At 34.9% G+C, this 14683-nt stretch overlaps 1 protein-coding gene across 1 annotated transcript; it reads left to right on the top strand.

The window, feature by feature from the left end:
- Positions 1–9381: 9381 nt before the first annotated feature.
- On the top strand, positions 9382–13208 carry LOC137741354 (indole-3-acetate O-methyltransferase 1-like). Its single transcript, XM_068481077.1, has 4 exons — positions 9382–9591; positions 9702–10118; positions 11569–11844; positions 12759–13208. The coding sequence occupies exons 1-4, from the start codon at positions 9481–9483 to the stop codon at positions 13110–13112; spliced, it is 1158 nt and encodes a 385-aa protein (XP_068337178.1). The 5' UTR covers positions 9382–9480; the 3' UTR covers positions 13113–13208.
- Positions 13209–14683: the final 1475 nt, after the last annotated feature.

The raw sequence follows: 14683 nt of genomic DNA, 5'->3' as shown, positions 1-14683 counted from the left end.
TAATTCAACATTATTTTGCACATAGAAAGTAGGGCAAGACCATGACGATTTACTTTTTCTGATTGTTCCTTTATTGAGAAGTTCTTGAATTTCTATTTTGCAAACTTCTTGACTCATTTGAATTGGCTGGGTTTTTGTTGGTATTTTCTTTTTACCAAATTCCTTATTGTAAGGAAGTTTAACAATGTGTTGCTTTCTATGCCAGAAAGCGTTGGGAATATTAGAACAAATTTCCTTAACAAGTTTCTTTTGAAAGTTATCAATGGTTTGTAACAAAGATTTGTTTGTTAGTTGTTCTTTAATTTTTTGTAATTAATTTCTTCCTTTAAGAAATTAATTTGTTGTGATTTTTTGGTAACTAGATTGATGGTTTTCGAGATACTATCTTTTTGAAATTGTCTTAATTTTTTGAGATATGCTTATGTACAGAACTCAAATGTGATTTTTTTTGTCCTTGCATTTTTGTGGTTATGCGATTGTGGTGTACTTTGAAAGGATATAATAGAGCTACGAAGGATAGCCCTAAGATAACTGGGTCTGATATGTTTGTTATCAGGACAAATGGTGTTTTAAAACAAACATTGTTCTGACAAACATGTGCTTTTGGAATTTCATTTTAATTGCATTGGTGATTGGTTTGCTACACTAAGGATTTCTGTTGATTTATGGAAATATTTAGTAGGAACTCAACCTTCCTGTATACATTTTAAATATGCACCTGAATCGATCAAGGCAATTGTTTCTAACTTAAAATCCTCAATTATTATTTTTACTTTAGAATACCACTTCAGGATTATGATCTTTTGTAATAATCCTAACACTACATTATGTGTTGAATTTTCTTTAGGGTTGGATTCTAATTCTTGATTGGATGAAGAATTATTTGTGTCTGATGGGGATTGGATTTCATTGTTCTTAAGAAATTCTTAGTGTTTGAATGCTACTGAGGTGTGAACGAATTTGTAGGTTTTCTGATTTTAGAAACTTAATTTCTTCTTTGATTTTATTGACTTCTCTTTGTAAATCATTGGCTGTAATTTCTTTTTTAGTTTTACTGAACCTTTCCAGGGTTGTACTAAGATATATTTTTGGGGTTACTTGTGGTTGACTAGTATTGGCTTCTTCTTAAGAGACTAAACTCTTAAGTAAAATGATTTTAACTCAGGGTTATCTACTTTACTGATTAACTTGATAAGAAGATCTTCTTGTTCTTTTTGTTTATTGAGTACTGAAATTCTCTTACAACAAGTATTTGTGCATCCTATCTTGATGTCAGGGAATGAAAGGCTACTTGAGGAGTGACTGGGAGAAGATGAATTGGATTCTAAATCATCTTTGGATTGACTATGGTCTGCGTCTCTTAATCCTAGTACTTGGATTAACTAGGTTTTCTCTTCTTCGGAGATCTTTCACTGGTTGATTGTTTTCTTGACTCTACAATTGTTTGCATAGTGACTGAATTTGCCACATTTGTGACAATTTCCTTTTTGGGCTTGGTTTTTTTATTGGAATTTCCCCGAGGGCTTTTTGCTCCACTTGTTGAATTTGGGTTTTTTTTCGTAAAATTTGCTTTTTCAAAATTCTTGTGTTTGAATTTATATTTGTTGTATTTGGGGTATCTCTTACTCGGGTGCCTATTGTAGGTTTCTGATTTTTTTCTTGTTGTTGGATGGAGCAATAGGGGGTAAGCCATATGGTTCACAAAATGTTCCTAATTCGTATTTAGCTATTGACTTGTCTTTGTTGACCTGTTTTGTAATTTTCATATCAATACACATTTTTAATCATTCATTCTGGATAATATTAAGAATATTTCCATAAGCAAGAGCATTATATGGTATGATACCTTCTTCATTGACTAAAACTTGTCTGATTTTATAAGCAAACAAGTTTGGTAAACCATTAACAATTTTTTCTTTCCAAAATGGTTGATTACTATCTTCTCTAAGCATGACTCTAGATATGAAAACATCTTTGTTCCATCTAAAATTGCTTAGGGTTGGACATCTTAAGTTACTAAGTTGGTCATGAATTCTTGAGATGACATTGCTAGGTGTTCCTATGAAATGTTCTATGATTATGAAAAGTAATGTGTTAATTGTATCTGGGACTCCCCTTCCAATTCATTCATCAAAAACAGGTAGACTGATATCTGACCATTTGATAGTTTTGGGTATTTTGATGTTGGTATTTTCTTGATTAGTTTGTATTAAGAGTGTGTGGTCTCTAGGACTTTTGACTAAGGCTTGGAAATTCATGTTTGTTCCTGTAACTTTGTAATAAACTCTAAAGATTAAGGTTAATGGCTAGACTCCTTCAAGGACTTGGTATCCTGAAGTTTTTATGTTTAATGTGAGTGCTTTCAGCATGTAAGGATTCGAAAGACTTATTGTGAGATCTGGGAAGCAATCGAAATGTACTAGCCCATTGTAAAGGCTTGACTCGATCATTCCAAGAATGCTATCACTGAAGTTAATGAATCTTGCATCTCGAAGACATAACAAAATAAAGGTATTGAGGCCTCTTCTTGTTAAGGGTTTGACTGCAATCTGAACTAGACCTATGTGAATATAATTGTCACCATCTTTTATATGGGTTCTGATTTGTTCTGGTGTAAATAATTGACAAGTCTCATGTTCTTTACTGAGAGCATAAGCCTTTTCGACTGTTTTAACATGATGTTCACTTCTGAAAGAACTACTGACCATTTCTTTTTGTAAATATTTTTACTAGATATTTTGGTGATGTTCCAAGCTTCAAAATCGAGACTTTCATTTGTTTGAAATTCTAATTTTTGTTCCTCATTTACTATGTTTGGAATCCTACTCAAAGTGGACCTAGAGTTGGTGCTGGTAGTTGAATTAGATTTAAATAATCTACTCATTGTTCAAAATGCAAGTTTTTTAATTACAGAATTCTTACCGGCTTTTACCTTCTTCACGTATTTGTTAAACTCTCTCCTGCTCATGCCAATCCTATGGACTTATTGTTTGGAACACGCCTTACTGTTTGGTTTGAGAGCAAATAGTCCTACTTAGAAAGTTTAATAGATAAGGTAAACTGTAACTGAAAATTTGAAAGATTGAGCAAATAAATGGATTATAAAAATGATAACTGAGTAGTTGAATTAGATTTAAATAATCTACTCATTGTTCAAAATGCAAGTTTTTTAATTACAGAATTCTTACCGGCTTTTACCTTCTTCGCGTATTTGTTAAACTCTCTCCTGCTCATGCCAATCCTATGGACTTATTGTTTGGAACACACCTTACTGTTTGGTTTGAGAGCAAATAGTCCTACTTAGAAAGTTTAATAGATAAGGTAAACTGTAACTGAAAAATTGAAAGATTGAGCAAATAAATGGATTATAAAAATGATAACTGAGTAGTTGAATTAGATTTAAATAATCTACTCATTGTTCAAAATGCAAGTTTTTTAATTACCGAATTCTTACCGGCTTTTACCTTCTTCGCGTATTTGTTAAACTCTCTCTTGCTCATGCCAATCCTATGGATTTATTGTTTGGAACACGCCTTACTGTTTGGTTTGAGAGCAAATAGTCCTACTTAGAAAGTTTAATAGATAAGGTAAACTGTAACTGAAAATTTGAAAGATTGAGCAAATAAATGGATTATAAAAATGATAACTGAATTACCACTCACTTGATTTGCTTGAAAATCAGATTTTGTTGGAGAGTCTTGTTTTCCTTGATTCTAGGTGTTAGGTTGGTCTCGTGGATAAGTAACCTACGAGGTTGTTTCTACCATTTTTAATTTCGTGTTAATCAAACCATTAATCAATTCTTGTTGGGTGACTATATATAGGTGTCACATCTGACTAAGTTATTTTTGAAATTCAGGTTTTCACAATTCATTAGGGCTCTCTTTCCTCCCGTCAAAGAGGAAAAGGTTGGGAGTCTTGTATCCATTGGGATATGGTAGGTGGAGAAGGTTGACTGGGTATGGTGGTTAAGGAACATACTTCTAGTCCTCTAAAATCCTGTGCAACTCATTTTCTCGCATGGCAATAATGTCTTCCTCAGTGAAAAAAAGGCATTTTTTTATGAACCTTTGCCTGCAGCCAAGGTTCTAAAAGACGTTGGGCACTAGTTTGGCGGCAGGTTGGGGCCTAGCGCCTACGATTAGACGGATTTAAGTAAATCTATTATATTTTGTATAAATAAGTGTTGGCTTATACTTAAAATATATATAATTTCATCATAAACAACAAAATAGAATGACATATATATTATGAAGTATTGGAACATATTGAAAACATAGGGAACAAGGATATAATGTGTGTTCATTTAAGTATGCAACAAGTCACTTACAACTTATTTAAGAAAATGCATAATGGCGGGTCTGGTCAGGCTAAGCGGGTGCCTCAGCAATTTAGGCGGGTGCCTCAACAGTCTAGGTGGGCACTTCAGCAAGTCTAGGTGCCCTTTCTTAATTTTTAAACACTTAGACATTAATCGGGGCGGTGGCCAGTCACCTAGCGCCTAGGCAGAGATTTTTGGAACAATGTCTGCAGCAGTAGCTGACTCTTCCTGGGTAGTCTTTTCCCTAGGCATGCAGTCTTTTTCATTGGCTTTCTCGCTTGGCTTTGGGATTGAGTTTTTCAACTCATTCACAAATCAGCAATCTCATTTTGAGATTCACCCAAAGCATGGATGGTTGCGATGATGTTTGGCATGGCATATTCATCCAGGTTTTCTTCGTTTTCATGGTATTGGCCTTTATGTTGAGACTCGTAGAGTCAGGAAGCAGCCTTGCCTGCCTTTGAGCAGTTGCCACTCCTGGTAGTGTTTCTTCTGGATCTTAGAGCCATTGAACCAAGATTGTGACATATCCTTAGTAGAGTTGCCAATTTATGTTGGGAGACTTTTAGGTTAAGGTGGACTTGGGCTTTCTCAAAGCACTATTATCTCCCTTGGTTCGATTTTGTACCAAGCCCTAGAATATCTCAAAAGGATTAGCACGTCTTAGGAAATATCTAGGTTAGACCTATGACTCGAAGCTAACATGATTAGGCAAATAATGACTTGATCAAGATAAGTGTGGTGTGGAAGCTAGAAGTTCATCAATTTAGCATGAAAGAGAGAGAGAGTTTGCATAGTTGTATGGTGTTCTAGGTTGGATAATTCGGGTTTCCTAGGGTGGTAATGAGGTTTTTATTTTTTAATTTTTTTTATGGCAGGAATACTTAGAGGAAGGTTATGGAAGATACTAAGGTTGCAGATGGTGCCCTCTACGATTTTTGAGACTCTATGTTATCATGGGATCCCCTCTCTAAAGCTCTTGACTTATATTTGTAGTTGAATGATTCCTTCCCCAAAAATCTCTAATTGTGGCTTGGTTCTTTCTCCCATTTCTCTCTAGTATTTCTACTTCCCTCCATTTCGGTGTAAGATGGCTAGGCGCTTCCACCCTGTAAAACTTGCATCATGCTCTATTCCCAAGGTGTTGCCTTCTCGGGTCAGCCTTCCATAAGCGCTACTTTTGGTAGCGCATCTCATGGCTTTTGCGACTTCAACTTTTGAGTAAGTTGTGAAGGGAAAGTTAGCCTCTATCTTCATTAAATGCCTATCTTGCTAGGCTTTCACATGAGCTTAGAGCTAGGATTTGATTTCTTCCTAATTGGATTGGTTAGCTTGACAGGAAAAAGGATAAACTAAGTCTGTTCGCTCTTAATGCTAGCCTATATGGACTACAAAGGTTATGGACTTAGATCTTTTGGGCCCCAAGCAGCTCAAAGTTTTCCATAATCTTGACTCTGCATAGGCCCAATAAACTTCTATAACCATCCACACCACAATTCACTTGACAAGCCCCAAGCATGTGACTTTGGATAATTTTAGAGTAAATAGTGGTTAATGTGATAAAGTTTGGCATGATGAATAGGCATGGGCATGACATGATCTATATAAATATCCAGTTGAATTACCGTAGTGTGGCACGGTTGTGAATATATTTCTTTCTTGATTCAGCATCTTCGCAAATATTTGGGATTGGCATGAGGTTCGTATGATAATTGGGCCTCGAGGCTTAGTTAGGCTTGCATGTGACATTTTTGGGCCTCAACAATTTTCTATTGTACAAAGATGATTAGTATTTATTTCCTATTGTAAGTAGATTAGGAATGTAGTTTCCTTGCCCGCCAAGGATTATATCACTATAAATATATGCCTGCATAAAGAGAAAAATATATAACAAATTAGGATTATGGAGGATTTTAAAAGATATTAGAATCCTAGATTAGTCAATTTGGATATTAAAATTTTTTTAAAACAGTCGATACGAATCTATATGTAGTAAAAAGAGATTTTAAAAAATTTTAAATTACTGCAAATCTAGATATATTTCTTTTTTGTATCAATGAATATCGTACTTATTTCTGAAAAATAAGTGCAATTCTAGATATATTCAGAAAGTCATAGATTTTGTAGGATATTAAATGGTGTACTGGAGGATTGTGGAGGACTTGATGGAGGAAAATATATATATAAATGCCATAAACAATATGAGCCGCCCCCTAGAATTTTTTATCTCCCTCTCCACCCCAAACTTCTCCTGCGTGCTTCTTCATCCCAACAGAAGTGACCCACCCACCTCCCACCTCAGCCACCACACACCACACACCACACACCACACGCCACTATTAGGGAATGGCATGGTTAAGGCATTTGCTTTTGCGCCCACTTCTGCAGGGCCCTTTGGAGTGTTTGTTCAAATTTTGGAACTTGCTTTTCTGGCTTTCTCAAAGGTATTGAAAGTCTCAGACCATGTTGTGCGTGTGTTTATAGTTTTTTTTAGAGCATTTATAAGAGGTAGTGAATGCCATGTTTTTGTAGTCTTAAAGCTTCAATCACTCAACCAGCAGTTAAAGATTTGACTGAGATCAACCCAGAAAATTCATGTTTTCGAACCAACTCATGCTTTCTCCACATGCATTGCCTGCAAACACGGAAGCTCGGAAAGAAGCTTTTAATTTTTTACACACATTTTGACACCCACTTTATAGGGCACACTTCGTAATCTATTTCAATGATCCAAACATTTATCTTTTAGGTCTTATATCAAAGATCATGTCTACCAAAAATCACCACATTTGAAATCAAATGACCGCTGGATTAAATGACAGTCATTTTAGTGTTTTGTTGCAAAAACATATATGTCCATTTTTAACTAAAAATGAATGTCTTAAAAGTTTTGGATTTATCTAATTTTTTGCAAAGATGATTTATGAATTGATGAATTGAAATATAGATGGAGTGATCCCTATAAATTGTGTGAAAAAATAGAGTGTCCCCCATATAGCATTTGGTTCAATTCATCAGTGTGACGCATTGAAAGCACAATATGGGCTGATTAAGTGTTACGTCATAAAAATAAAGTTACCTTGAGCATTAGACTGACAAAGACCAAATTGGCATAACGGAAAAAATAAGAATTTTTTAAATTTTCTGGGTAGAAATAGAGGTTTTATTGGATTAAAATAGAAGCACTCGGCAATGGCTCATTCAACTGTTTTGTCAGTTTTCTTTTCTTTCCTTGCTTCCAGAAACTTTGTCAGTTAACGTTACCACCATATGTGTCCCCGATCTGCATCAAGAACTCCTTTATATTTGGTAACTGTGGGATTTAGATCTTACAAACTTGGAAAGAAATTAATGTTGTACTTATTCAGCATTGAAACCTCTAGATATTTAAGAAACTGCTCAAAAATCTACCACCACGCTTTCTGGCTCCCCTTGCAGATTGAGTTATTTTTATTTCACTATTATTAAAAATAGTTAACTAATTAGTTCAGTCTTTAATTTTCTGACCGGTCGCAATTATTAAAAATAGTTAACTAATTAGTTCAGTCTTTAATTTTCTGACCGGTCGCAATTATCTTGGCTCTCAAACCACTAGTCACGCGAATAGTTTTCTGAGAGTAAGCTTGTATATATTTACCACATATATATGTATAAATTAAATGTAATAGCAGTTCTCATTGTCTCTGCATTTTTTTCCATCTTTTTTTTATTGACATTGTCTCTGCACATTGAACAATAGGGTTTTTTCTTCCCCGAACCATACAACTATTGCTTCCAGTGGACACCAAGTTGTTTCTGATATGAAGGTTCAGAATACAACTATTGCTTCCAGTGGACACCAAGTTGTTTCTGATATGAAGGTTCAGAACTTGAACAAAGGCAAAGGAGAGGCCAACCCTGCCAACAATTCCGAATCCCAGGTTAGTTTTTGTTTTTGTTTTTTTTTTTCCTTTTTTCATCTTTGTATATCTCACCTTTTACTTTAATATTTTTATTCATTTATTTATAGAAAAGTTAAAATTTTTGTTAGACTCAATTTCTTTATCAAATAGTCACGAAATTACAATTAAAAACCATCAAGTGATTAGGGTAAAGATTAATGAGTGATTAGTTGTTTTTGACATTAAAAATGATTATATAGAGAATTTTAGTCAATTACAATTTAACTCTGATTTAATTCGATTATGTTTCAGGATAATTTCGTTAGTTTAGCATGAAAGTGACTCAAGTGCTAAATATTTTATTATATTTGAAAAAAAAGATAATAAGAAAATGAACTCAACTACCACGAACCTAATTTTGCTCAGACCAACACAGTTGGGCATACTAGCTAGTACTGAACCCTAGCAGAAGTAGAAGAAAGAGAAATCATCTTTCTGCTCGATTCGAGGGAAATTCTAGGGTTTCAAATATTCTGCTCTCTAATATGAGGTCGGAATAGATCTGAACAGAATGTTTGTCGATCAAGTTTAGAGGAGGAAAGGGACGGAGGAAGTCGGCTTGCAGAGGGCCAAAAGGAGATAAAATGTCAAAGTGAAGTCAATTTTACAGTATTTAAGTTTAACTTTCAACTAAATTCTTTCTTCATGTTGCTTAATTAGATTTAGCTAGGAACTATTCATCAAGTGACTTTAGCATTTGGGATAGCTAGGTAGTTGAAAGTTTGATTTTGAGAGTTTTTAGGTTAAAATAATCAGGTTTGTTGGAGATACTCTATGTTTTAGATTAGGTCATGCCTTGACAAAATGTTTAACTTTCTTTCCATGTGGTTTTATTTATCAATTTGGTCACGGTCTTTGTTTTTGTTAATATTTAAGGCATAAGATTAATTTTTCTTTAATTAACTACACAAAAGAAAACTAAAATTTGATTAAGCCCATAAATATTACTCAGTATTTTTAAAAATTTGGTGCACATGAAATATTCTTTAGGGAACACAATTAAAAGAGCTAGCTTGCCATCATGCCACTCCAAAATGCACTACTATATCATCATACTTTATTGTCACTCTTCTAAAAAACAACTCCATTTCTCTCTGATTCTCTCCTCCTCCCTCTATATATACTCCACCATTTACCAACTCCGCCCTTTACCCTCAAAATACTCTTGTAATCTTAAACAGCAATTCTACTTCTCACTCATCATATTCTTAATTTCTTATGGCTCCCAAGGGAGACAACGTCGTAGTTTCTAGTATAAAGCTCGAGAAGATATTTAGCATGAAAGGAGGCAAAGGAGAGTCCAGCTATGCCAACAATTCCCAAGCCCAGGTAATAGCTAGTTCATTAAACTAATTTTTTTTTTATTTTATGAATTTAGCACTTAATATGTTTCAATATTTAATACTATCCAAATAATTGTGTTTTAATTAAATTTTCAGGCCATACATGCAAGATCTATGCTTCACCTGCTAAAAGAAACCCTAGACAGTGTGCGACTGAGCTCTCCAGAAGTGCCATTTGTGGCTGTGGATCTTGGATGCTCAAGCGGAAGCAACACTATCTACATAATAGATGTGATCATCGAACACATGACCAAGCGCTATGAGGCCTTGGGATATGACCCCCCTGAGTTCTCGGCATTTTTCTCTGATCTCCCCAGCAATGACTTCAACACGCTGTTCCAGCTCATCCCTCCTATGGCCAACCACGGCGGCAGCATGGAGGAAACGCTTGCCGCTGACAACCACCGCTCCTACTTTGCTGCTGCCGTCCCAGGTTCATTTTACCGGCGGCTCTTCCCATCGAGGTCCGTTGACCTTTTTCACTCGGCGTTCTCCTTGCATTGGCTCTCTCAGGTAATTAAGTAAAGTAGTTAATAATCTTAGTTAGTTACCTAATTACATGGGATTTTTTAAGAGAATAATATAGTATGTACAAAATTTTAAGTTGGTGATGACAAATATGCAAAACCAATTAATACTTGTTTGTATCCAAGGAAACTATGCCACATATCCCCGCTGATGCAAACAAATACTCAAAAGAAGGCGAAGAAAGAAGGAAAAGTATACGTTTTTCTTGCTGGTTTTGAATAGGTCAAAAAAGTTGATGCCATGAATTATGGTCTCGAGGTTAAAAGGAACTTGTCATATGAAAGACAATTATGTTTTATGTTCGTCCTTTTCAAATGTCATCTTTGAAAGTGAGATGTGTAGTAATATTCCTCTTCACTTGTAAGTGAGAGGTTTTAGATTCGATTCTTATCAAAGGAGAAGTTGAACCACATTATTGCTAGTATATTGTGAAGTTAAGCTCACCCTCATTTCCCTTAGTGTAGATAATATAGTTTTAAAAAAAAAAAAAATGTCTTGATGCTAGACAATGGCTAAACGTTACGATATATGTCGATAGTATACTAAGGGAAACCTTTTGTTTGTATGTCATTCAACTCTATTAGTTATCTAATTACTTTATACGATTTTAGTAATATATATAAAAACTAAGAATAATATGGTAAATTACATTGCTCAACTGCTTACTTACTCATTCTCATTTCAGATTCTTTATTTTTACCGTGATTGCTATCTTATTCAACACACATTTGAGTTTGTACGCTTCATCAAATATTATTACCTTATCCTAACCATTGTAAAAATAAATTTAATTATTATTATTTTTAAAGTAAACTTTGTGTTCAAACCTTAATCATCTAGAGCTAGCTAGATTGGCTACTTAAGTTTACAAAGATAAGATAAAACTAATCATGGCTTCTTATATTTAATTAGAAGCAAAAGCTTCTGAATCATTTCATTCAAGTCCAATTTACCTAGCTAATACTTTTCCTGAGTGCTCAAGTAACTAGTAACTGCTGTATAAAAATAAAAAAGTAGCTAGTAACTGTTCGACCATAAAAAAAGTAGCCAGTAACTGAAAGCGAAACTACGTTCAAGGAAACGACTAAAAAGTCAAATAAGTTGAACCAAAACGAACAAAAAAAAGGAGAGTGAGCCTGGTCAAAATGTCTTGAAGAATTTACGCATGGCTCATGATGCATGCTTTTTTGCAACATGCTTGGGATTTTCAACAGCCATAAAACAATCTTGTTGTGTGGTTAAAATTCAAAATACACTTGGATGAACATATAAAGCGTTTGTAGTTCAAATAATTAACAATATGTATTTTTATACCCAAAAGTTTTAAGAACGGTTTTCTCTTTTTTAATATCGTTTGTATAAAATCAAAACTTAGACATCGATAATATTAGCAATAATATGATAATTGTTAAATCTCTTATATATGGGGACCCAGGTTCCAGAGAGTGTGCTGGACAAGAGATCAGCAGCCTACAACAAAGGAAGGGTGTTTATTCATGGGGCAAATGAGAGCACAGCTATTGCCTACAAGAAGCAGTTCCAGACAGACTTGGCAAGCTTTCTCAGGTCCAGAGCCAAGGAGCTCAAGAAGGGAGGCTCCATGTTTCTTGTCTGCTTGGGTAGGACCACAGTGGACCCCACTGACGAAAGTGGCCCAGGCCTTCTCTTTGGGACCCACTTTCAGGATGCTTGGGATGATCTTGTCCAAGAGGTAATCATATATTTAATTATATATGTCACGAGAAATACATTACATGGTAATGTTTGTTTTGTGTGCAATGTGCATGCATAATACCATAGGCCTATAGGGCTATAGAGCTAAGTCACATTTTATTTTTGTGCTTCAATTGGCAGACCAAAAAGCAAAAGAGAAATTAAACACCAAAAACAAATAAACAAACAAGAAAGGAGATATGCATGATTAGATTAGGTGTTATTGGTTTCACAAGACCTTTATCATGAATTTTCACTGGTCATGATTAAGTTGGGTTGATTCTGGTCGTTGGATGCTAACCCTATAACTGATCTGGCATGGCCCTTCCATTTGTATATTAGTACTGTCGGCAAAATAATTATATATTATTGGCTGCCGATTGGTCCATGTTATTGAAAAATGGGATCAATGTGATAGCTTGATTTTAAAACCAAAGTTATAATCATTTCTTGTATCACAGGACAAGGGCCATTTGGATAAGTTAGATGACCAGTGTTCATAAAAAAATAAAAAAATAAAAAATTTGAAGAAGGAGACCTAAATTACGTACTTATGATCTTCTAATAAGTGGTAAACTTATTATTGCAAAATCTTCTTGGTTGGTATGTATTTTTACATATGCTCTCTTATTTTATTCTCCGTTTTATCACTAACTCGTTCAAATTAATCATGGAACAAATTAATTATGAAATTATAGCATACAAAACTTGCCTTCATTGAAGACCTTATCTTTTATAAGAAATGTGATCAATAATATAATAATTTATATGGCTACAAATAATTTCAGAAAATCATAAATATTTGGATTTGGATTTATCCTTTTTTATAACCTTACTATACTACTTTTGAGTTTTTACATATAAAGTTTTGATCCATAGGTTTATTAACTATGAATGTATGTTTTTTTGCAGGGACTTATCACTAGTGAGAAACGTGACAGTTTCAACATTCCTGTGTATGCATCAAGTTTACAAGACTTCAAGGAAGTAGTGGAAGCCGATGGCTCATTCACCATAAACAAGCTCGAGATTTTTAAAGGAGGAAGTCCCCTTGTTGTGAGCGAACCTGATGATGCTGTTGAAGTCGGTCGAGCCCTTGCCAACAGTTGTAGGAGCGTTGCTGGAGTCCTCGTCGATGCACACATCGGTGACCACCTTGGCAATGAGTTGTTCTCAAGGGTGGAGAAAAGGGGCACGAGCCAAGCCAAAGAGCTATTGGAGAAGTTACAATTCTTTCACATAGTGGCCTCACTTTCTCTTGTTTAATTAGGGAGTGTGCCCTTTTGTTCTTCTATAGTTGTGTGATCTTTATGTTAAGCAATATGCATAAAAGAGAACAAAGAGATTGCAGAAGAAGAAGAAGAAGGAGGAAACAAAGAAGGTTTATAGAGAGAGAGAGAGAGAGAGAGAGAGAATAAATTTTCACTTGTATTTTCTTGAATGATTTCTGGTTACAAGGATACAGTTGCTTTATAGGTGAATACTCAGCTAACTACCTTATCTTACAATACCAACAATCCTAACTACTTTATCTGTTTAACTAATGACATGTGTCATGATCCACACCCTCCATATCCTATATACTCTAACATCCCCCCGCAAGCTCATGGTGGTCCAAGCATAAGATTGTTGCAGTGAGTGTTGAACAATGGTGAACTCAGGCCCTTGGTAAAAATGTCAGCAAATTGTTTGGAAGAAGAGAAATGAACCAAGAAGCTTCTTGACAGATGACCATGGTATAAGATTGTCTCCCTCCCTCAACCTCATGGTTGGAGTATCAAAATATGAGATTGTTGCAAGGAACAGAGCACAATATCTTCAACGAGTGACAAGTCAAACTAATACCTTTGTCATCAACATCTTTAGACTTGTACTGTTCATGAAGAACATAGTTTGATATGTTATGAAAGACCGATTGAATTCTTCCAACCAATTGCACTAGTAATCTAATTATAGCAACAAGAAATTCCAACTCAAATTGGAAAGCCAGCTTAGCAACCCAGCAATTAAGAAGGAAAAAATCATTCTCAAAGTACATCCAAGATAAATGCTTCTGAACAAAAACTTGGGGCATCCACCTTTGTCAGTAATTAGCTTAAGATCAACAATACTTGCACCATCACATAACCTACTCAAGGTATACATTTCACCAAGTTTTCCAATGTTGTCATAGTCTTCTTGCTAGTGGTAAGAGCATATATTTGATAAGGTATTACTTGTCTCCAGAAGAACGCCACCAGTCTCTGAATTTCCCAAAGGGAATCGTGTTGATTTTTCATCAAGTGATTTGATGTTAAGATTAGATTCAAGTGATGGAAGGTAACTTGTAGAATGGCATAAGGAAGGTGATACATTGATTTCATGATTTGAGCACTGAAATGATGGTGTCAATGGAGTGTGGTAAGTGTGGTTTTGTAAATCATATAACTCAATAGACAAAGTAGCTTTCTTTGTTGCCACTATTTCCAGCTTCTTAACAAACATGCTTTCAATTCTTTCCTTATCAACTCATTCACTAGTCATGTCGTTAGTCACATCATGTTCTATTGGAATATAATCTCCCCTTATGCCATAAATATGATTACATCCATTGAAGCATCCATCATTGGGCCAACAACATTCACAATATTTTGTCAGTGAAGGATGAGAGTTAAAAATTCCTTGAGATATTTTCAATGTACTTTGACATGATTCAAGGGCTGAAATTGAAAAGTGAGTATTAAGTATGTGATAACAATGAGCAGCAAAATGACCCTTCTGTGAATTAGGATACAAAGATGGAGGTGAGCCAAGAACTCTTGGTGAAAATTGAGGAAAAGACTTGTATGTATTAAACC

The sequence above is a fragment of the Pyrus communis genome, chromosome 8, assembly GCF_963583255.1.
Source record: "Pyrus communis chromosome 8, drPyrComm1.1, whole genome shotgun sequence".
Lineage (NCBI taxonomy): Eukaryota > Viridiplantae > Streptophyta > Magnoliopsida > Rosales > Rosaceae > Pyrus > Pyrus communis.
Note: the sequence above shows the minus strand (reverse complement) of the source record. Positions and strands in the feature narration are given on the sequence as shown.

Coding starts and splice junctions, on each gene's coding strand:
- LOC137741354 (XM_068481077.1), top strand. CDS start 9,481: ATGGCTCCCAAGGGAGACAACGTCGTAGTTTCTAGTATAAAGCTCGAG. Junction 9,592..9,701: donor CCAACAATTCCCAAGCCCAG/GTAATAGCTAGT, acceptor TTAAATTTTCAG/GCCATACATGCAAGATCTAT. Junction 11,845..12,758: donor GGGATGATCTTGTCCAAGAG/GTAATCATATAT, acceptor GTTTTTTTGCAG/GGACTTATCACTAGTGAGAA.